At 33.6% G+C, this 22,258-nt stretch overlaps 3 protein-coding genes and 1 long non-coding RNA gene across 12 annotated transcripts in view; 2 read left to right on the plus strand and 2 right to left on the minus strand.

The window, feature by feature from the left end:
- LOC141377888 (uncharacterized) overlaps positions 1 to 22,258 on the plus strand; it is a 111,416-nt gene that overhangs the window by 56,815 nt on the left and 32,343 nt on the right. The window lies entirely within an intron of this gene.
- On the plus strand, positions 368 to 17,588 carry slc19a3a (solute carrier family 19 member 3a). The gene is made up of 6 exons (XM_680999.10): positions 368 to 915; positions 4,932 to 5,580; positions 8,236 to 8,448; positions 10,481 to 10,673; positions 15,004 to 15,145; positions 17,383 to 17,588. The coding sequence occupies exons 1-6, from the start codon at positions 769 to 771 to the stop codon at positions 17,542 to 17,544; spliced, it is 1,506 nt and encodes a 501-aa protein (XP_686091.3). The 5' UTR covers positions 368 to 768; the 3' UTR covers positions 17,545 to 17,588.
- Positions 8,091 to 14,828, minus strand: LOC141377895 (uncharacterized). 2 transcript variants are annotated; one of them, XR_012391003.1, is made up of 3 exons: positions 13,415 to 14,828; positions 13,276 to 13,326; positions 8,091 to 8,441 (listed from the first exon to the last, which is right to left on the minus strand). It is a non-coding gene; the product is annotated as an uncharacterized lncRNA (long non-coding RNA). The 2 variants fall into 2 exon arrangements; XR_012391002.1 differs by having other exon boundaries at positions 11,394 to 13,326; positions 13,415 to 14,805.
- Positions 17,598 to 22,258, minus strand: part of agfg1a (ArfGAP with FG repeats 1a) — a 56,103-nt gene continuing 51,442 nt past the window's right edge. For 7 of the 8 annotated variants that reach the window (XM_073922778.1, XM_009291790.4, XM_009291789.4 and 4 more), the window contains 3 exons: positions 20,116 to 20,265; positions 19,821 to 19,906; positions 17,598 to 18,381 (listed from right to left, as the gene is read on the minus strand). In XM_073922778.1, the coding sequence (XP_073778879.1) occupies positions 18,322 to 18,381; positions 19,821 to 19,906; positions 20,116 to 20,265 (296 nt within the window). In that variant the 3' untranslated portion in view covers positions 17,598 to 18,321. 8 annotated transcript variants of the gene reach the window in all.

Below are 22,258 nucleotides of genomic sequence, written 5' to 3' on the forward strand. Positions count from 1 at the left end.
TATATATATATATATATATATATATATATATATATATAAACAGTATATTTACGCGATAAATATATAATACATGATGTATGGTTATACAGTGAGAAATTAACGTTTTGATAACGTGCATGGTTCTCGCACGTAATGTAAATCAGCCTATATTTGACGCACATGTAAATAACACGTGTATTCTGGGCAAGAAAGCCTTTAAGATCTGAATACGAATAAACAGCTATTCTAACAATTTCATTCTAACAATGAAAGTTATCTTTCTCAAAAATAAATAAATAAATAAATAAATAATAATAAATAAATAAAAATGAAATAATATAGGCTAATATTTAAATAAAAAAATCGCAGTACAACCACAAGGATGAGTGCAGTGTAAATAAATAGTGGTAGCCAGGAAAGATGTTTGAGTAAGTTTGTCCAAAAAATAAGTAGCTAAATAAATAATTCCGGAACAAATTAATCAGATATAGTCAATCAAAAAATCCTCACGCACAAAGAGTGACCGAAATATGGAGAGAAGGCACATGTTAATATCTGCTGATAAACGATAATGCTCAGCCTGAAGGTGTGATCAGAATAATATAAGCAGAACTTTGCTCACTGGTTGTTGATTTACAGCACATACAAAAACACAGACACGCAGAAAGCCTCAGCGTGAGAGACCACTATCTCAGCAACACCTGAACAGCACACCGGCTGACAGCGCATGCGAACAGAGAAAACATAAGCGCTCTTTTTTCATTAATAATAACACAAGAAACTGTGAAGATGGAGACCCTGAAGCGGTGGATGAAGGACTGGAAGTATCCCACTTCTCTCTTGTTTATCTATGGATTCTTCAGCACAGTCAAGCCTTTAGAGCCGTTTCTTTACCCATTCCTCACTGGACCAGACAAGAACCTGACCACGGAGCAGGTATGGTGACCTGTAGAAAAGTTTAATAATTAACATGTGTTTGGATTTCTAGAGACATGACTAGGTTTTAAAGGGACAGTTCATGCCCAAAATGAAAACGTTTTCTCTCCCAAGTGGTTCCAAAGCTTTATGAGTTTCATCTTCTTTTAAACACTTTGAAGAATGTTAGAAACCTGTAACCATTGACGCCCATTGCAGGATAAACAAATACTATGGAAGTTAACAGTTACCGGTCTTCAACATGTTTCAAAATAAAAAATTTTTTTGGTGTTCAACAGAAGAAAAACTCAAACAGGTTTCTGGCAAGCGAAGGATGAGTGAGGACAGAATATTAATTCTTGGGCTAATTATCTCTTTAAAATAAAAAAAAGACAATTCAGTCACGATTTCCAAACCTGTGGGACTTCCTGTAGGACTCCTCTGTGCTTCACAAACAAGGATATTTTTTTAGAAAGATTCTCATTGTTTTTGTCCATACAATGAAAGGAAACGGTGTACTGTATGGACATGAATAGTTCAAAAACTTTCAAAATATCTTACTGTAGATGAAAGAAAAACAGATTTAGATTGAGGGTAAATAAATGGTGACAGAAATGGGGATTTTTTTGTGATAGCTTTAACTGTTAAATCAATTTTACTGAAGCATGAACCATTTTTTGCTGCCCATTACTCCAATTCAGATGGTTATTAATATGCGTTTGTGCAAAACAAAAGTATTTAAAATTCTAGAAAATAAAAAACAAAACCGAATATTTTAAAGCTGCCATGACTTTTTAATAGTAGCAGAATTGTGAGATGCTATATTTTCTTATAAGTAATTTAGTATATTATTTATTCTTTTTATACAAATATTTATAATAATATTTTTTTTTGTTTTTACATATTTTATGCTTATTTTTCTTAGGCTATGTGTTTTTTAAACTTATGCAATAAAAACTAAAAACATTCACATGTAGTTGGTGCCAATAGCCTAGTGGTTAGTGTGTCGACACAGCACCAAGGTGCTCGTAGCGACCCAAGTTCGATTTCCGGCTCAAGGTCCTTTGCTGATCCTTCCCCTATCTCTGCTCCCCACACTTTCCTGTTTCCACATCTTCACTGACCTATTAATAAAAGTGAAAACCCCAAAAAAGTAATTATATATATATATTATTTTAGGGGAAAAATAATAATTAGGATATTTCTTTAAAATATGTTCTTTTTTTGTTTAACAGAAGAAACTCAATTAAAATGAAGATAAATGGTGACAGAATTCTCATTTTTGACCTCATTTACATCCCTAAATGCTTTTATATGCTCTCATGTGATTGGTTGATGAGATATTTGCAGCTCAATGTGTGTGTATTTATATAAAGCAGCAGAAATCGAGACTCATCAGACCAGGCGACGTTTCTTCAATTGTCCAATTTTGGTGGTCCTGTGCGAATAGTAGCCTCGATTTCCTGTTCTTAGCTGACAGGAGTGGTGCTGCTGTAGCCCATCTGCCTCAAGATTGGATGTGTTGTGCATTCAGAGATGCTCTTCTGCACACCTCAGTTGTAACGAGTGGTTATTTGAGTGGATGCCCTTGAACCATTCTGGCCTACTCCTCTGACATCAACAAGGCATTTGCACACACTGAACTGCCGCTCAATGGATATCTTCTCTTTTTCAGACCATTCTCTGTAAACCCTAGAGAGGGTTGCGCGTGAAATTGTAGATCAGTAGTTTCTGAAATACTCAGACCAGCCCATCTGGCACTAACAAACATGCCACATTTAAAGTCACTTAAATCACCTTTCCTCCCCATTCTGATGCTCGGTTCGAACTGCAGTAAATTGTCTTGACCATGTCTACATGCCTAAATGAATTGAGTTGCTGCCATGAGGTTGGCTGGTTAGAAATTTATTTCTATTACCAATTTATTTCTAAATTGGTTAGAAATAAAGTGGCCGGTGAGTGTACATTAAAAATAAAAAGTGAGGACTTACAAACTAAATGGTAGATTTCCAAGTGCATCCTCATGTGGCTTCAGAATGCTTTGACACATAGCAGTTCCATTTAAATTGATATAAACTAAGCATCTCATTTAATCATTAATGAAAAGAGGACACTTGTGAAGATTTCCAATTGCGTAAAATCATCTTATTTACCAGCAATCATGCCAATAGAACTTGCTGACTGTTGAGTTAAAGAGGATCTATTATGCGGACATCATTTTTATAATATAAGGGGTTTATATCACACTTGATAAAACAGAAACACTTTGATTGACATTCTCTCAGAGGGGAAAGCCCCGCCCATTAGTGACAATCTCTCCCTCATTAGCATTCATGGTAGTCTTGTTTTTGAATCTGCCACTATGCTGACATACAGACATTTGTAGCTCCGCCCTTTTTTGAGAAGAGCCCAATCTCATTCGAATTTAAAGCGACAGTCACCAAATTGGGATTAAAGCCTAAAAAAGGGAGTTTCAAAAAGTTATACATTATCTGCGGGGTATGTTGAGCTGGAACTTCACATACACACTTTAGAGCAGGGGTGCCCAATATCCTCTTAGGACCCAAATATTTTTTTTTCTTTGTTTTTTCCTGTGATCTTTTGGGTTAAAAAAAAAATCTACAATTCAGAGTTTTTGCATTTAGTGTTTATTTTTAATTTTACAGCATGTCCACTGTAGTGGACCACAGGACCATTTTAGTTCAAAATGAAAACAAAAACAAAACAAACTCAACATAAAAAACAAAAACAAACTCAACATAAAAGCGATTTAAAGCTGATTGTCATTCTCTAATTGTCTCTAATTATCTCTAATTATCTAATTGTCTGATTGTCAGACTCTAAATCAGAGTCTCTCTCAAATATCTTATAAAGAATTCTCTCTGCTTCAGTTCTGCCCCCAACAACATGCAGTCATTGGTTACATTACGATGGTCCTGGTGTCCACTATAGTGGATATTTAAAAAAGGATGATATTTTGAAAAACAGCTTTGAAACCTTAATGTATTGGCTCTGACACTTTAAAAAACAAATTGATAATATTATAACAAATATGTAATAATGATAATAAAAAAAACAATTAAAAAAAAATAAATTTTACATGCCTCTCTTCTTCCCATAAAATGTACTTGTTTGTATGCCAGCCATTTGGATGCAATGTAAGAAGTGATTCCTAGCATGCCAGCCAATCAAATTACATATCACTAGAAAGCCCGGAATGTCCTCTGAACAGTACAACAGGAGTTGACATAGTAGCTCAAAAAATTCAAAGAAAATTCATGAAAACACAATGTCCACTACAGAGGACACAAGTCAATAGACGGGGTCTCAAGAGGATATGTCGATTGCGATCGACTGGTAGATCGCAAAGGAATTAAAAAAACATCAGCCTATCATCCACCCTCACTGAAAATTGTCACTTGATTGACATACAGGGGAGTCAGCTGACATCTGACCTTTTCTGACACATGGGTAACCACGTATGGGCATAAAACCACGCAAACTTCGTTAAGTGCTGCAAAACTAGGTACATTTAGCAAAGTTGGCGCGGTTAAGTCCAAAAATCGTTTCACCATGACTGATGATCATTTGGTTGTGAGCTTGAGGCTGTCTATCAGCAGCTACAAATCATCAGAGTAAGGTAATGACAAAAACGTGTACAGAGCTGCGGGCTATTGCACAATACACTTCATACAGTTATGCAAGATACATCAATGTCTACAGTACTAATACAGAATTCTCAATATGTTTATTATTAATGTTTTGCATTTTTATATTAGGTAGATCATTTTGACTTGGTCATTTTATAAGTAGCTCGCATGCTGAAAAAGTGTGGGCACCCCTGCTCTAAGGACATCAGAGGCTTATTTTACATCTTGTAAAAAGGGTCATAACAGATCCCCCTTTAAAGGGAGAGTGTCCATTATGTTAGAATAACCAAAAACAGCCAAATGGTGGTCAGGTTGGACATTGACTCTGTAAGCATTGAACAACAAATGCTATGACTGTATTTTAAACAACTGTCTTCTCTCCTCAAGTTGAACAATCAGATATTCCCTGTGTGGACGTACTCCTACCTGGCTGTTCTGGTTCCTGTCTTCCTCCTCACTGATTGGCTGCGCTACAAACCTGTGGTGGTCTTCCAGTCTTTAATCCTATTCTGCACTACGTCCATGTTGCTGTGGTGTAACGGCGTCCCGGAGATGCAGGCCATGCAGTTTACCTATGGAGTGGTGACATCCTGCGATGTTGCTTACTTCACGTACATCTACAGTATGGTGGAGATCAAACACTACCTGAAAGCCACCTCGTACTGCCGGACCGCCCATCTCCTGGGGTACACTGTGGGCTCAGTTTTGGGGCAGATCCTAGTCTCTTTAGAGCTCATGTCCTACAACAACATTCTAGTGTTTACGCTGGTTCTCACAGGCATTGCGATGATCGCCTCCATTCTTCTCCCGATGCCCAAGGTCAGTATGTTCTTTCATAAAAAGCAGAGCGAAGAGGATGATAATGAAGGACATTCTGGGAATGTCAAACCTTTGGAGCCTGAGGAAGGATTTGGGACAATGGTTGATCTTAGTAATGATGTAAAGGTGGATGAAACCAAATGGCAACAGGATGTACTGGATGGTTCTAATGGCTGTGATAGTAGTAGTGCAAAAAGTTCCAAGTCGAGTAGGAAAGGTGAGTTGAATCTGCAAAAAAAGAGTGCATTAATGGATCGCCTGAAAATATATACCTGCTTTTGATAGTCATTGAGGACATGAACCAACCTAACTGGCTATGAATCACAACATTATAACATTTACATTTAGTCATTTAGCAGAGGCTTTTATCCAAAGCGACTTACAAATGAGGACAAGGAAGCAACTTACACAACTATAAGAGCAACAATGACTAAGTGCTATAGGCAAGTTTCAGGTCTGTAAAGACTAAGAAGGAAAGTATTAGTATTTATTTATTTATTTTTTGAGTACAGTTAGTGGTATATCCAGAGAGGCAATTGCAGATTAGGAAGTGAAGTGGAGACTAAATAGTTGAGTTTTTAGTCGTTTCTTGAAAACAGCGAGTGACTCTGCCGTTCTGATGCAGTTAGGGAGTTCATTCCACCAACTGGGCAGATTTAACGCGAGCGTTCGGGAAAGTGATTTTTTCCCTCTTTGGGATGGAACCACGAGGCGACGTTCATTCACAGAACGCAAGACTATAAATATGATATTATAAATATGATATTATAAAACATGAAGCATAGAAATTTTATATTACATCATAAAAAAGCTAAATGCTGAGGATATGCAGGGCTTTTTGAGCGGCAACTTTGGGAAATGATCCCATAAATGGGCAACCAGGTCAGACATATGACGACTAATTAGGGTAATGGGTTTAATTCAATTCAATTTCATTTCTAAAGCGCTTTTACAATGAAGATTGTGTCAAAGCTGTTTGACATAGAAGTTCTAGTAAATTGAAACTGTGTCAGTCCAGTTTTCAGTGTTTGACTTCAGTTTAGTGTAGTTCAGTGTGATTTCATTTTCACTGCTGAGAGTCCAAACACTAAAGAGCAAATCAATCGATGTGCAGCTCCCATAGTCCCAAACCAAGCAAGCCAGTGGCGAGGAACAAACTTCACCAATTGACAAAAGCGAAGGAAAAAAAAACCTTGAGAGAAACCAGGCTTAGTTGGGCATGACCATTTCTCCTTTGGCCAAACTTCTTGTGCGGAGCTGCAGTCTAGGCGCCGAGGCTGAAAAACGCTGGATGTCCATCGTGGAGAAGCTGCAGGTGTGTGTAGGTCACCGACGGGTGTTCAGGCTGGCCCACAGAATCAATGTGGAGACTTGTCTGTCACTGTTGCCCATTCTTGATAGAAAACTAGACAAGCACCATCACTTTGCAAAATTGCCTGGCAACATAGCTCTAAAATTTGCCCTGTGTATCATTAGCAAGTCAAGTATGTTGATATACTATGTTCCTGAAAGACCCCAGTGACAGATGAGTCTCCACATTGATCCTATGAGCCAGCCTGTACCCCCACCTGTGACCTATTCACACCTGCAGTTCTCCACGATGGACGTCCATTGATGGATTTGCTCTTTAGTGTTTGGACCTCCAGCAGTGAAAATTAAATCACACTGAACTAAACTAAACTGAACTGTGAAACTGACACAGTTTCAATTTACTAGAACTTCTCTGTTAAGCTACTTTGACACAATCTACACTGTAAAAGCGCTATACAAATAAAGATAACCTGAATTGAATATACATCCAACTGAAATAGAATATTGAGTATGGGGCTGAGTTTTTTTGCGCAACATTCCTTCATAGGAAACCAATGGCAAGAGGGGCGGGGTTAGGAGAATATTGCTGTACAGTTGCTATGGAAGCCCTCATGTCAGCAGAAGAACTGCCACTCCTAACATGGAAGCAAACGGTCTGGCTTTGTTTGAAGATTACCAAAACAAACATGTTTTTTCAGCGGTTTTGCAAAATACTCTGCTGAAAAAAAAAACCTAGGCTGGTTGGCTGGTTTTAGCTGGTTGACCAGCCCGGTTTTAGAGGGGTTTTTGGCCATTTCCGGCCTGGTCAAGCTGGAAAATGACCAGCTAAAACCAGCTCGACTAGCATGGTTTAAGCTGTTTTTTTAAGCAGGGTAAACTTAGTAAATTTAGATTTTATGTGTGAATGTCACACACATGAATTAAATCATAGAGACATATAATATTTTTAATAATAATAATAAGCATCTTAAGAATGTAGGGAAGGTTGTCTCATCATTTGTGGTGCTTTGTTGGAGTGGGTGGAGCTAAAGATCTTTTTTTGGCGCACTTTGCTTGCTTCAATTCTCTGATTGGTGGAATTTCTGTAAGGCATCATGGGTAATGTAGTTTTTCTGCACAGATTTGGTTATTTAACACCTGTGTTTTAAAAATAAGTCTCGTTATTGGCAACAGATTTGTTGGCCTTGATCTTCCTATTGACTTTTTAGTCTTTTATTGAAATTTTAAGTCGTTTTTTTCACGTAAACTATGATACAAAACAAGTACCTGATACTTTTCTGATATTAATGCATTTATTACTAAACACTTAATTTATACAGCTTACTGTATTACTTCAAATGTCATTCGCAATTCAGTTTTTTCTGTATATAAAGGTTGTAATGTTGTAATTTATTCACCTATTGCTGGTAAGTCTGGTTCATGGCTTATAATGTTTAATTAAAGACATTTTTAAGAATGAACAGACATTGTGTACAGTCTATAATTTTACAAGTTATAAACAGTCAAGTTATAGTCTAAATATATAATATTAATCAGTTCTGGTTGTCCTGCTGATCTCCAGCTGGCTGTGGTGATGTTCTGCTGCGGTTATGGAGGGATTTCCTGCAGTGTTTCTCCTCCCGAACACTGCTTCTCTGGTCAGCCTGGTGGGCTTTGGCCACTTGTGGCTACAACCAGACGGTCAACTACGTCCAGTCACTCTGGGAGCATGTAGAGCCTTCTAGTAACTTCACAGTCTACAATGGAGGAGCGGAGGCACTCTCAAACCTGTTCGGTGAGAAAAAAGAAAAGACCTTAGACATGCAAAGATGTTGCCCGTTGCATAAACGTAGCCAGTATATTATACAAATTTTTTTTCTTGGTCTGTTCAGCTAACAGTCAGGCCAAGAAATAATAATGACTACTTTTTGGATACAATTTGAACTTGTATGAAAATTATAATGAGTGTTTTTATTAGATAGAGTGTAGATATCTGATACAAAATTTTAACCGAACACATTTCTGTTGATCCTACCAAGACAAGACAAAAATAAAATAACACAAAACCAAGTAGTATTTTGTTAGTTTCAAAAATTTAAAGTCAAGCAAATATTCTTTTCAATTCGTGATTTTTTTGCAACCATAAAAAAATAAATAAATCTCTCAATGTGGAAGGGTATGGTGTCAATATAGGGCCACATATACTTGCAAAATAAAGAAAGTTTTGCAAACAAAAAATAAAGTATTGAGCAAAAACTAAATAAAAATAAATGCTAATCTTCAAAAATGGCAAAGGGAAAAATTATTTTTGAGAAATTAAAATTAAATTTGTCAACATAAAAAAGAACTGCAAATAAAAATCAAGCAGTGCAAAAAAAAAAATATTTGCAGTTAAAAAAACCTTATATATATATATATATATATATATATATATATATATATATATATATATATATATATATATATATATATATATATATATATATACTCCCCCTCTTGTTAAATCAGGGCAGCAAAGTAAAACGTGCAGAAACATGAAATGCAAAGTGAAAACAGCATCGCAAACTCACGGTTGACTGAAAAGCAAATCAAAATGAGCATTGCAATTGACTGGACGGGTTTTGTGAAGGCAATACTATAAAAAATGTTGTACAAACATATTTTAAAAAATTCCAAATATTTTTGTTTTTTGCACTGCTTGATTTCCCTTTGCAGTTCTTTATTTTGCGAGTATATATGGCCTTAGACGACTCCATAGTAGGGAGGTTAATTTTAACCTAAAAGCAATGTTGCCAGAGGTTTTCCTGCACATTTTTAAGTAAATGCAGTTGCAGAAAAAAATGATGCAGTTGCGAGTTGCGTCTTCATTGGTAACTTTCATAATGTGCTGTATCTGCCAAAATGTTGCTTTCTTGCTAATACAAAATAAATTCTGATTAGTCTCCTAATAGACATTGAACCTGGAATACATATCTGGCAACCCAAAAACCAATTCTGATAATGGTCAAACTACTTGCTCTACAAACAAGTGTGTTCATGACTATACAGATAAAGCAGAATAATATAATAAGAAAATGTAAATTTGCAACATCAAAAAGCAGAACAAGCTGTTTTTAATGCCCAAAAATGAATGGAAGTGAATGAGACCGAAAGTCTCGAGCCAATAAGATTTAAACGGCTGCACCCGCAAGTACATGAAGAATAAGGTCAATACATCTGAGAGTGGTACTTGTGTAGTGTTGTTTGTTGTGTAGAAAGTCACTCAGTACTTTTAACACATATACTTTATCTACAGGTATGTGACTTGCAAAATATCAGGGAAGATATTGTAAACCTTTCCCTTAGTGGGAATCTAGCCATTGACTCTGATTGGATGATGAAATGAAACTGACTACTTCCATTTTCTTTTGGGCTGGTTTTGAATAGTTATTGGGCTGTAGAAATTTCTTGGACCTGGCAAGCCTCCCTACTTATGCCAAACATTCCCAAATGGTTATTTTTAGGTTGTAATTTCTTCAACCGTAATAACTATAACTTTCCCAGAATATTCAAAGAAACCCAAATTGCTGCGCCATATGCAAACCTGAAAGATTCATCCTTGTTCAGGCTATCTTTCTCTCTCCAAAAGTTTAACCATGATATTTACTATTAAACGGTGGTCTTACAAATGGTAATAAATACATAAAAAATACATTAACTGCACTTTCACTGTAATAAAACCTTGGTTCATTTAAATCATGCTGCATTTGTGCTAAATAAACATGCACATATGCTTATAATAAAAACTATAATTTGGGCTTAACACTGTATTTGTCATTGCACCCCAGGGGCCGCAGCGGCGTATGGTATCGGGTTATCCTCCGCAGACTGGTCCCGCTGGGGTGAGATGGCACTCAGTGCTCTTTCTGCCCTGGAGGGCGGCGCTCTGTTCGCGATGGTCTTTAGTGGGAACATCTGGGTCTGTTACGGCGGCTACATCCTCTTTAAAAGCCTCTATATGCTGCTCATCACCATTGCCATGTAAGTGAAATGACTTACTATCTATGTTGAGGGTAACGCATTACAAGTAACGCGAGTTACGTAATAATATGACTTTTCTAAGTAAAGAGTAAAGTAACGCATTACTTTAAAAAATTAAGCAATAATATTTGAGTTAATAACGTTAATGTAAGCTATTTTTTAGTTTAAATAACCTTTTCCACCAAGAATTGTTTTTGGATTGAAACTCCTAATGTCGCTAGTGGACACACTCAATGCATTGTTTTTTCAACATGTCCCATAATTTCTAAAATATCAACCTCTACGAAATGGTTGATATGTCGGTTTATGGTAAAAGCAATACTATGAAAATTCTGAAAATATGAAGTGTAAGACCAATTTATTCAAAAACATAATCATAATAATAATCAATCATAATTTATCAATAATAACAAAAATAAAACATTTTTGAATACTAAACCATCTTTATTTTTTGAAGCATGCCACAAAATATTTCATATTCTCATTTAACATGCTTTCTTTATTTATTTATTTTATTTTTTACAATAAAAGGTAAATAAAGGTGCAGGTTATTGTTGGAATTTAGCTCTAAAATTCCAAACTCAGGAGGCGGAGGTCAATGTCAAAAGCATTAGTAATTTATTAAGTACAAAATTATAATTTGATTTACAGAATTCTGTTATCTTCAATGCAATGCAAGAGTTACATTCACAAGGCGAGCAACAATTTTCATTTCCTGACCTTTTATACGTAGCTGATAATAACAGGTGGGGTTCTTAGTGGAATTCTTCACTTGTCAATCATTCTCCAGTCCTCCATTGGCCGCACCCATACATACTTCCTCTTTTTCTATGTATTCTCTGAACAACCTTAAAAGCATAAGACTTCTAAACTGAAAATATTCTGTTTAAAAATACAATTGTTTAATAAAAAGAGAAAGAGACAAAAATAAAAATATGTTCCTTTTCCCCAACATTATACAGTGTGTTATTAATTGCAGAGCTCATCTATTAAAAAAAACCCTTAAAGTTCTGAAATAGATCAAGCTTCAGCCAAGTAAGAAAAAGTAACTCAAAAGTAACTTAAAAGTAATGTAACCTGTTACTTACCATAAAAAGTAGTGTTGTGTAAAATAGTGTAAAGAGTACTAATTTTGTTAATGTTATTGTTTTAATGTTAGCTTTCTAAATTACTTATCAATCTGTTATTTGTTAGCTAACATGGTTTTGTCTGGATTTACACCTGGGATTTCTTATAGCTTTAAAAAACATAAAAACACTTTGTAAAAACCCAAAAGCATGGGTCGTGGGGTGTGAAGGTACACTGAAGTCATGGTTCGGTATGTACCTCAGTTTTAGAGTCACTGTTTGATAAGGGTATATAGTACAACAGTAATAATAACAAATTCATTGTGCTTTCTTTATCTGTTTATTTTGAACAGGCAGAAGTGTTTTTTCACAACCAAGCTTCTTGTGATTCAAAAGTACGAAATAAACAGAATAATGAAAACTAAAACTTTATTAATAATTTGTGCATAAAATCAGGAGGCTTCTAAATGGAATAGGTAAGATTAAATAAGCATACAGTTGCAGTCAGAATTATTAGCCCCCCTTTAAATTTTTGTTTTTCTTTTTTAAAAATTTCCCAAATAATGTTGAACAGAGCAAGGAATTTTCACAGTATTTCCTATAATATTTTTTCTTCTGGAGAAAGTCTTTATTTGTTTAATTTTGGCTAAAATAAAAGCAGTTTTAATTTTTTTAAAGCTATTTATTTACAATAACTAGCCCAATTACCTTAACCTGCCTGACCTAATTAAGCCTTTAAATGTCACTTTAAGCAGTATAGAATTGTCTTAAAAATATCTAGTAAAATATTATTTACCGTCATCATGGCAAAGATAAAATTAATCCGTTAATAAAAATGGGTTATAAAAACTATTATGTTTAGAAACGTGTCGAAAAATCTTCTCTCCATGCATTCTGATTGCAACTGTATGGTCCTTTCTATTCCTTTTCGGACATGTATGAATTAAATTTGTTTTGTATTGGGTTGTATTATTTGTTTTGCTTATTGTATTTAATTATGTAATTTCTATTTTTTTTTACATGTTCGAAATAATATCTAAAGTCTTAACAGTTCGTGATGATTCGGTATGAATGCATATTACACCCATAACGTGTCCTTTTTTGTTGTTTGTTTGTTTTAGGTGAATTAGTAGCATAAGTGGCAGTGTTTAATAGCTCAAACAGTTGTTAACCAAATACATTAATGAATTACTTAATTGATTTTGAATATAAATGAACAAAGTAGTGGAAAAAAACAAACAAAGATTGGATGCAGTGAAGATCATGTTGCTGTGAAATGTCTTCAGTCAAATCATCTATTATTGCTTTATATTAGTCCTTATGGGTGTACTTTAGGTAAAATAAACTTATAAGAAATACACAAGTGTGTGCTTCTTTCATTTGTTTTGGTAAAAACATGCATGTACATTTAGTGTGTTAAAAAGAAAGTGTGAATTATGGGATATATTTGTTATTTTTCCGTGATTGTTTTGGATAAACCAAAGAAATAATTAGGAAAAGCTAAAATATTGACACGGATCATAAACAATACTTACAGTGGAGAAGAGTGTTATCCTCAGCTGGACTGAGCTGATCACATTATTAAACTAAAAACAAAAAGAAAACAACACATAAATGGAAGAAAACAAGTTACATTTTGAAATGTACAAACATTTTAAGAAATAATGAACTGACCTAGTGTGTTGACAGTCTGTAGATGATAGTTGAGCTCACTGAACAGTTACTATGCCAGAGTATATTGTTCTGAGGACATTGTCTCTGTGGAACCAAAACCATTATTCAAAATAAGCTACATCTTATTTTGTATTTTATGTAGGTTTGAATGACATGGTGTGAATGTGTAAGGAATAACTGACGACATGCCATTATATTGTTGGAAAAATTCTGCACAGCCGAGGTGGATATGAGACTGTAGTCAAAACCTGCCGAAAACTACTTTAGCTGCATGTGTGCTACTCTGAAAAATGCTGAAAAAGCACCGTAGCAATAAAAGATAGACTGATACCATGAATTATTTTTTGCTATTGTTTTAAACAATTCATAATTACTCAATGAACTCTCAGAAAAGGGTTCATTATCTTATCTGACCTGCTTTTTACCGCATGTAATGCTGACAATCAAATTGCAGGTCCATGTGTGCATGCTGAAATCTGACTATGACATTACAAATGTCACACAGTAGATAGAAAAATGTCAAGTAATGCTGGAATCAGCTGCGTTTATCAAATATAGTAATATAAAAAAATGATTAAGGTTGCACTAACTACAACAATCTCAATAACATTTAATAGCTCACATTGACTGCAGTAGCCAGAAATTCTTTATTTTTTATTACATGGCATCCAGATTAATTAACTTGTGATATTTCTAAAAATATGTACCTCCAAACCCATTAAAACTTAGATTTTTTACTAGTTTTTTAGTCAAACCATTAAAAAAGAAACATAAATAAATACATTTATGGAGATTGAACTTTGAAACCCAAATTATTAATTTGTGTACTTCTAAAGAGGAGGCATTTCTAAAAATCTGTACTTCCAAATACATCAAAACTTAGCATTTTTAGTTGTTGTTTTAGTCAAACCATTAAAAAAAATTAAACAAAATTAAATAATTAATACAAACAAATGTATGGCAGTTCAACTCAAAAAGACTTTGAAACCCAGATTATGAATTTGTGACATTTCTAAAAATGAAGAGTTTAGATGCAAAAAGTGCTGTCTGAAATTTCGATAGAATATTAACGTTATTTTTAACCTTCTTTATTTATGTTGAGTTATTTCACTTTGAAGACCATGAAAAGAACTTATTATTTGCCATAAAAGTGAAATCACTGAACCCACACACAAGAGCCTGATAAAAATGGTCAGTTTAGAAGAATTTTTTAGAGAGCATTAACATGTTTTTGCATCTGAACTCAAGTATGTACTTTCAAACTCATCAAAACGTTGCATTTTAGTAGTTTTTTTTAAAAAATCAAACCATAAAAACGAAACAAAATTTAATAAATTACAAAAAAAAAAATGTATGAAGACTGAACTTGATGAACTGAACTAAAATGTTATATTTAAATATAATTATTAAATTTAATAAAAATAATGTTTTCAATCCTAAAACATTATTAACATACAGAGATCTCACTTCCCATGAAACAACTTTAGTCACTGTCCTACTTTAGAATCGAGCACATCCAGAAATACTTTTAACTCATTTCAATAAAATATATAAAATATCCAATTAGGCCATGTTTTGTGTTTCCACAGGTTTCAGATAGCAGCTGGGCTGAACATGGAGCGATACGCGCTTGTGTTCGGAGCAAATACCTTCTGTGCTCTGGTGTTGCAGACAATCATCACCTCAGTGGTGGTGGACAGCAGAGGCCTCGGTGTGGATGTCGTCACTCAGGTGAGCTTACCTGACACACTTTACACAGCATTTACACAGTTACTGGCCACTTTATTCGGTACGGCTTACTAATACTGGGTTGGTACCACATATGCCTTCAGAATTGCACAGATTTAAAGGAATAGTTGACTCCAAAATGACAATTACCTTATAAATTTAAGCCTTTATGAGTATATTTCTTCTGTTGACCACAAAAGAAGTTATTCTGAAGAATGCTTGTTGCTGGAACCCATTGACCTCCATAGTAGGAAAAAATACTATGGTAGTTAATGGATGCCAGCTATTAGCATTTTTCAGAATATCTTTTTTTGAGATCAACAGAAGAAACTAAAGAAGTAATTTTCATTTTTGCGTGAACGATCCCTTTGACAAGGTGTTTGAAATGCTGCTCAGCGATTTCAATCCATATTGATATGATTTTCTGTAAACCTCAAAAAAGTTGTGTATGAAAATATGAGAAGTAGATCAGCAGTTTTTGAAATAATGAGACCAGCTCATCTGGAACCATAAACCATGCCAGATTCACAGTCACTTAAATCATCAGCTTTATTCTCCATTCAGATGATTGGTTTGAACTTTAGCAGAATTTTTTAAACCACGTCTATTGACCTTATTCTTCACGTAGTAGCTGGCGCAGCCATTGGAATCTTTTTGGCTTGAGACTTTTGGTTTCATTCACTTCCATTGATATTTAGCCAATAAAACAGTGTGCTATGCTGCTTCATGTTGCAAAGTGATATTTTAATATTATATTATTCCACTTTTCATGTATAGTCATGAATGCACTTGTTTGTAAAGCAAGTATTTTGACCGTTTTCTGCCATTTATTATTCCTTGTCATTTAAAATATTTAAAACAACCGCATGATCGTGCACACTTCCGTATCACAGAAAAAGGTCAATATGACTAAATGCACCAAGTTATTCCCATTTGATTGGCTGATCATGCCCATTTTCAAAAAAACATCTTAAGGCTAAAAGTAGCTCCTAACTCACAGATTTAGAAAGCAAATCTTCGAAACAATAGGCATGTCAGTCCTAAAGTCTCCTAAACTTTTGCTCTATGAGTATTTCAAGAAGCATTTGAGCAATAAACTAGCAACCAAAATGAGCTTTTAAAAAGTTGTCACCTTAATTGCGACTCTATTTACCTACAGTAAGAATAATTGAATTTAAAGATATATTTTAAAAAACAAAAATATGACAAAAGCTAATATCGTCTGTAAAAACACATTTGGTAATTTTACATATTTCTAAAAAAATTTTTAAAAAAGCATTTGCTCAACTATTTTCTAAGAGAAATGAATGAATAAATTAGCATGTAAAACTGTTTCTGGAGATTTCTTGATTTTTCTTAAGCCACAAACCTACTATAAAGATATCAGAGAACAACTAGCATACTGGTCAAAATTTGCATCTCTGTCTATAATAGCCTCCTAACCATCCCCATATGATAAATGGCTTCATCACTATGTTACTAATGAGCTAGTGTGTGCTTTACGGTTTAATACAATATGGTTGCCAGGTGGATGCTGCACACTAGTGGTGAATGAGGAGATTTCACCCAAAAATGTGTAAAAGTGCTATATATATGTAAAGATTTATTATTATTTTTATAACTATTATTATAAGCCAATCACTGTGTGCATAGTTAATAATCATGGAAACGTCATCCACAGCAACAAAGTCAACCCTGCACTTACACTTATCTTAAAACTTAGAATAAAATCTATAATCCTTATTGAAAGTTGATCTCAGCAACTTTGTGAATAGCTTTTAAGAGAAAACTAGTTTACAACTGTTTAAGAGAGCTCTTCTGAATACAGGCCCAGATATTTACATTAATGAGGAGTTGAACAGGACAGCTGAATAAAGTGGCCAATGCACCCTTTTCACAAGACGTGTTTAATGGTCATCAAACCTGAAAGCGTCTAACATTTTGATTTTCCTTTTTCTGAAAGTCTTGACAACACCATGGTGGAGTTTTTCTTTTATTATTTCAGCAAATAGGGTTGTAAAAAAATTATTTGTTGTATTCTCCCATTCATTGCACTCTAAGTTTATCCAACAATGACGACTTTCGCTACTTGGAAACCAAGAAATGTGAAAAGGGTCAATGAGTGTACAGCAGGTCAAAATGATCTTCAATGCTAACAAAAATTTACTAAATTCATATTTGATCCAGAACATTACCTCAAAAAGCTAAAAACCTGCTTGTTCTTGTCATTTGTCTTGCAGTTCATCATCAACGGGGCGTATTTTTCCGTCATTGCAGTCATTTTCTTCCTGCGGGGTCTGTATACCACAATGTGCCGGAAACCTGAGACTGACACATCGAGAGAAAACTTAGAAGAAGCTTTTAAAAAGGATGCACAGATTGTTACTGAAACAAAATTATGAAAGGCAGGAAACTGAAGTACATTTGATTAAAGAATGATCCGAAGGAAAGCATCCTTTTTTAGATAAAATTCTTTTTAATATATATAGTATATATATTTATTTATATATATATACACATTAACTTAGATTTCTGTAACATAAGTGGTCTTGAGTCAAAGTCTCATGAGTTGACATCCAAAAAGAGTCTTCAAAACTCCTCATAACGGAGAAAACATTTTTTTTTGCATCATTTTCAAAAACTCCAAAAGCACAAAAAGGCGACACTAAAAATGTCCAAAAAGATTCCACATTCTTGCGTAATGTTATTCACAGCATGGCGGACGTCGACGCCGTATATGCAGCATGTGTTTTCTGTGTTAGAGATACAAATACTGATATGCACAAAGACCTAAAATTGAGCAATTTCTATGAAAGAATTATATACAGAATTGCAGCATTAACATGATTCGGGAGGTTTGCAATAACTTATTAAATCCGCAGCATGGTGCAGATGCTTTCCAGCCCAGGCCAGTTCACAGGAATGACAAAAGGAGCTAAAAAGTTAAAAGAAGAAGAAGAAGAAAAAAAGAGCTCCTTTTCTCTGCAACATGTTTTGTTTTCTGTGTCTGTAATCAGAAATTGTGTATTTATTCCACTGGTGTCTTTTTCAGTCTTCTGTTTTTAAAATTCAATAAAAATCCGTTAGGAAAGTCTTGTTTTTTTAAAGCTACTTGGGAAACAAAACAGTGCAAGATGTGCGGTCGAGTTGCAGGTCGGCCACCGCAGGCTAAACGTGCGCTATAAGAAGGGGTTTGTGGTGGAACCTCCTGCAGGAAACTGTGCTGCTGGCGCCCCCGCCTGGAGGAGAACAAAAAGATGGAAGATATAAATGTGATGATGAGACAAGAAAACTCCTACAGATATAACATGCCATGGCAGATAACACTATGTGGAGATCTACAATTAGAAGGAATTACATTTGGAATTAATTTGTAAAATAAATGAATGAAATCCATTTTCACACTTTAAGAAAATTATATATGATTTTAGAAAATGTGAAAGTAACAAAATACTTAATTATAATTGTTTTAATGTGTTTTAAGGAATAAAATGACCAGAAATATTTTTAAACTTAAAAAAAGAGATCAAATTATTATTATTATTGTTATTATTATTATAAATTGCATTTAATAACTTACTTTATTTTATCAATTCAATTTTATTGCAAACCTCATGTTGTCAGAATTTTTGCAAAATAAATTACATATATTGAGGCCAAATCTGTATAATCTTATAACTGATAATTATTAATTTGAACTATTCATAGTTACTTCTGTAAATTTAATGCAATTTAAACTTAAATTCTTTGTTAAATATTTTATTATATGTATATATCATTTTTTCATAAAGTCTACAAGCTACAAAAATTAGAATTAGTATGAATTATATGTTCACATTTATCTTCAAAATATTATTTTGGTAAAATATGATAAGAAATCAGCATTTAAATAAAAAAACAAGAGAAAGCGTACACAGTGCTCAGCATATACGAGTACACCCCATTAAAAAAAATCTATATTTTTATCCATTTCTCAGTGAACATGGGTACTATATTTTGGTGCATTTAAACAAAACAGATTTATTAGACCGATATATTTATTAAAATGATATTTTAGTCACAGAACAGCTTTGTTGTGTGGAAAGATAATACATTTAAATTCATGCAAAATATTGCAAAAATAATTTTGGACTATTATTGTAGGTTGTTTTGTTAGATTAGGTCTAGGTTTGGGTTCAGTACTGACTAATGTATATGCACAAGTATAATATTGTAAAGCTTCCTCTAGAGAATAATATTTTAAATGAGAGATTTGTGGGGGCGTAACTCATATATGCTGAGCACTGAACATTTGAAAAATATAAAAATAGCAGTTAATAAATTATACATTTTATTCTAATATATTCATTAATAACAGATTTATCTTCATAATAAAATATAAACTTCACAACTAACATTGTGAAAAAATAAATAATGACTGGCAATATCATTTGTATTTGAATAATATATCAAATGTAGGCTTAAAATAATTATACCAAATTATTACTGTTTATAATTATCAATTAATTTGTTAAAACAAAAAATATATAAATAAAAAAGGAGTATCTAATAAACATATGAAATTCATTTACTAAATAAAATGTTGTAAACACACATTTCGAAAATATTTTTACACATAAGATATGTAACTTTTTTTTTTTAAATCAATGCAATCATGCAAAATGTGGAGATAACGCACCAGGAAGGGATTATTGGTTACTGCTTGTCCCACCATGTTCTGTCCAAATGGAGTGACTTTACCCTGACCAAAAGCAGCAAAACCTCCTAAACAACAAAGAGAGAGGAACATTTAAATAGAAAATAATGGTATCAATAAGAATTAGTTGGCATGTAGATGCAATGTAGCTTAAATTCAACAAACGGACCATCAAAATAAAGTGTGACCAAACCGTTTTACCAAATACACTGCTCTGATCATGTAATGACTGGTAAACCATCAATATATTGATGTTAAAGGAGCTGATCAAGTGTACCGTTGGGTTGTTGAGGATAAGCATGCGGCTGGTTGAACGGCTGTCCAGGAAAGGCCTGCTGGAAGTTTCCGCTGTAGCTGGTGGGAAGGTTGTAGGCGGCAGTGTTTCCAAAGCCAGTGGGCATACTCATTGACGGAGGACCGAAAGAGGCTGGAGGAAACAAAGAGCTGAGCATTAAACATCTCTCAACCTGACATACAGCTAACATTTTTTCACAGTATTTCCTATAATATTTTTTCTTCTGGAGAAAGTCTTATTTGTTTTATTTCGGCTAGAATAAAAGCAGTTTTTAATTTTTTAAACACCATTTTATGGTCAATATTATTAGCCCCTTAAGCAATATTTTTTTTCTGATTGTCTACAGAATAAACCATCGTCATACAATGATTTGCCTAATTAACTAAATTAACATAGTTAAGCCTTTAAATTTCACTTTGAGCTGTATTAAAGTGTTTTGAAAAATATCTAGTCAAATATTATTTACTGTCATCATGGTAAAGATAAAATAAATCAGTTGTTAGAAATTAGTTATTAAAACTATTATGTTTAGAAATGTGTTATACAAATCTTCTCTCCCTAAATAGAAATTAGGGAAAGAAATATACAAGGGGGCTATATATGCACATATATATATATAGTAGAATACAATAGTAGAATATATATATACATATATATATATATATAACATATATTTTGCAGTTTGTAATGTAGCTGTCCTTTAATATAAACAGTTTGCTAATTTAATCAAAATATGTGCAAAATAAATAAAGACAAATAAAGTTTTATAAAAAATAGTCAGCTCTGAGTCAGCTTAATGCATATTTTTATAGTCTTTTACCTGCTACTGGTCTACATCAACACAATCAAAGTAAGACTTTGGCATAATGAGAAGTGGGTGACAGAAAATAGACACAGTGGAACCAATCAAGACAGACTTGACCAATTAGAGAAGAGTTGGCTCATGGAAGGGAGGAGTTTACAGAAGTTAAGTCCCAATTGGATTCAAAGGTACTGTATTGAAGTCCTTGAACAATGACTTACATTAAAAGCATATTCTAAGAAAATACAGGACTCCAACCACATGACAGGACACTTAATATATATAATTTAATAAGCTCTTTAATGGATTATTCACCTGCAAATGATGATTGTTCCAATGCTGTGCTTATTCTGCTCATTCATAAAAAAATTATTAAAAATTCTCATGGAGATTTTCCATTTATTCAATATATAACAGGCTATGGTGAAAAACACCCGTATTTGACTGAATGGCTAAATTGTTCATTTTTGGGTGGACTATTGCTTAAATATTTGACTTTTATTTTCAGGAATCAAACGTTAAACTCTAAAATTCAGTTTTTTGGACCAGCAAAGAAAGTTACTATTTTAAATTAAAATGTAGAAAAACTCAAATGACATGACCTGTAGAATCAAACACAATAGTGCTAGTAAAAAGGAACATGCTGACTTTAAATGACTATTTTTATCCTGAGTGCAGAAATCAGAGGAACTAAATCTGTAGAGCAGATGATGAAATGTCAAAATGTTTTTAGCAGAAAGAGAAGACAATACAAAAAGAGAAATAACAATAATAACCAACATTTTCTAGCACTGTTGATGTTGTTATCAATAATGAGTCTAGTCATCATTTATGTATAAAATAAACAAAAAAAAAAATTATAATTAGACCACTTGATAATTCTTATTTTTTCTGGATCCAGAATTTATGATTTGTTTGAGTATATTCTGGTTACTTGTTTTTTTATGCAAAAAAATCAGCTTTAAAATAATAGTAAATGGGAAAACTAATGTAAGTTCTAATGCCATAACATCAATTTAATCAATTTGTGTAAAAAAATATTAAACACAAAAAATTATAATAATAGCGAACCCAAACCTTTAAACGAAAGCCTTATTATATGACAATACATCAAAACAAAATGGCATTTTGTGAAGTCAAATTAGCATTTTGTCATTTGCTTGCAGAGGCCACGACCACTGTACACATGCATTTGCCACTAACACAAACATGAAATATCATATCACAAAGGATAAAAAACACAACACTTTATCTGGGGTTCAATCACCTCAGATGAAGACAACACAAGCAGACCCTTGTTTAAGTGCACTGTTCATCCAAAAC

Source organism: Danio rerio, chromosome 15 (genome assembly GCF_049306965.1).
Source record: "Danio rerio strain Tuebingen ecotype United States chromosome 15, GRCz12tu, whole genome shotgun sequence".
In the NCBI taxonomy this organism is placed as follows: domain Eukaryota; kingdom Metazoa; phylum Chordata; class Actinopteri; order Cypriniformes; family Danionidae; genus Danio; species Danio rerio.